Source organism: Pygoscelis adeliae, unplaced genomic scaffold (genome assembly GCF_000699105.1).
Source record: "Pygoscelis adeliae isolate BGI_AS28 unplaced genomic scaffold, ASM69910v1 Scaffold153, whole genome shotgun sequence".
NCBI lineage: Eukaryota > Metazoa > Chordata > Aves > Sphenisciformes > Spheniscidae > Pygoscelis > Pygoscelis adeliae.
In genome coordinates, this window is record NW_008824408.1 from 398,130 (window position 1) to 399,982 (window position 1,853).

The 1,853-nt window shown below is 58.8% G+C and overlaps 1 protein-coding gene across 1 annotated transcript in view; it reads left to right on the plus strand.

Moving 5' to 3' along the window:
- MEF2D (myocyte enhancer factor 2D) overlaps positions 1-1,853 on the plus strand; it is a gene marked incomplete at its 3' end in the record, with an annotated part of 32,551 nt that overhangs the window by 18,535 nt on the left and 12,163 nt on the right. The window contains exon 5 of the mRNA XM_009320487.1: positions 1,519-1,575. Coding sequence (XP_009318762.1) covers positions 1,519-1,575 — 57 coding nt within the window. The remainder of the gene's footprint in view (positions 1-1,518; positions 1,576-1,853) is intronic.

Here is a 1,853-nt window from a genome sequence, read left to right on the forward strand (position 1 = left end):
GAGAATCCGCTGGAGGCTCGCCGTTTCCATCTCGCTCGCTCGCCGTTTGTTTGAAGGGGGATAATTTCGCGGTTGCGAGTGCAGAGGTGTTCCAAGTCCGGCCATCTGCATCTCATTCACTCGCTGCCTGGGACACGGAAGAAATCCTGTTTATAGGAGCCAAGCCCTTGCATGTTAGAAGAACCCTTTTTTTCCCTTAAATTTTTTTTTTTTTTTAGCGGTGCACTCGAGCTGAGAGCAGAGCGCTGCGGAGTTGTTTCCAAAGCAAATGCGCAGCAGAGCGTTGGGTCGGTATCTCGGTGCTGGCTGATGCCGTCTGCTCGGGGATGTCGCGGGAGAAGGGTGGCCAAGGGGGTTTAGGGGGCTGGGGCCAAGGTCGGCATCACTCACCCAAGGGGATGAGCCCGTTTCGGCAGCGCTGGGGTCTGGGGTGCAAGTGGGGTCTGGCAGCAGGGCACAGCCCCCAAATCCTGGCAGGGTCCCTCCTCCGGGACTTCGCAGCCCCATCCCTTGAAGGGAGGATGCTGCGGTGCCGCGGCTGCCACGTTTTGGGGTCACCTTGCCCTTTTTCAAGCTGTAAAATATTTTTGGGACCACCGCCATCCCCGATCATGCTCCCACGTGGGCAGCAAACGCCGCTTCCCTGCATGGCAGCGGCTCAGCCCTCCAGCACTCCTCCCGCTTTCAGGCGCTCGCTGCAATCCCAGACCCAGAGCTGGGGGCTGGAAAAAAGGTTTCTGTCTCACGTTTCCCCATCTGGGGTGAGAAGGGTTGGGCGGTGGTTAGAGGTGGGGTTTGGGATCGGAGGCTCCTCGTTCCCCTGCCCAGGGCTCCGGGATGACTGTGGTTGCAGCTCCAGAGCCTCCGTGCCAGCTGTTGGCCGAAATCACCGCCCGCGGCATGGCCAGGCAGCCCCGGGCTGTGAATAGGTGGCTTTCAGAAATAACTCAATAACAAGGCAGAAAAAAACAAAATCTTTTTGCAGGCGAGGCAAAACGTTCAGTTTATTGGGGATAAAAAGGCCTCTGGTACGGTTTTTCCCGGCACAGCGGGGAGCGGCGGCGCTTTCCAAGCGTTGGGACCATGGGAGGCCGAATTGTAGCAGCGTCCTGGCAGTGCGCGGGGATGGTTTCCATTCGGTGCGAACATTACAGGGGAGATAGTGTTTCACGTCTTGCTGCTGGGGCTCTCTTCCCTGGCAGCACCGGCCCCGTGTCCCCCAAAGGGGGCCTTGGAATAAAATAGCCGCAGTGTTTTCCAAGCCACCTCCTTTGGAGCGGGATCCTGTGCTGCCTGGCTCCTGCCCAAAGGAAACGGATCTGCCTGGATAATGTTTCCCAACCTGATCAACAGGAATGCTGCTCATTTTGCCCAGGACTTTCTCCCCGGGAAAGCAACACCGCTCATTTTCCTCTGCCTTCCTCCCTTATGCTCCCCCTCTTCCTCCCCCCCAAAAAGGAGGGATGCTCACCCTGTTTCCGAGCGGACAGTGACCCCGTGTTTCCAATTGCTTTGCAGGGGCGATGCTTGGGGGAGACCTGAACAACACGAATGGAGCCTGCCCGAGCCCCGTGGGTAAGTGAGGAGCTGTTGCCGTTCGGCAAGTGGTGTGGGCGCCGGGACCTGCGCCCTTGGCTCTGTTTGCCCCTCCTTAACTTTGGTTTCCCCACGCGTAACATAGGATTTTGCTTTGCCATCGGTCGATGGAAAAGCGCTAGGGAAGATTTTTGCTGCTGTTGGCAGCGGGAGGGTTTGGCACGTGGAGCCCCAGGCCAGTGCCTTTGCTGGGGGCTGCTGGTTTCAGTGGAGACCCCAGAGACGGAGGCAGGAGAGGGGCGCGTGTCCTGGGGGCC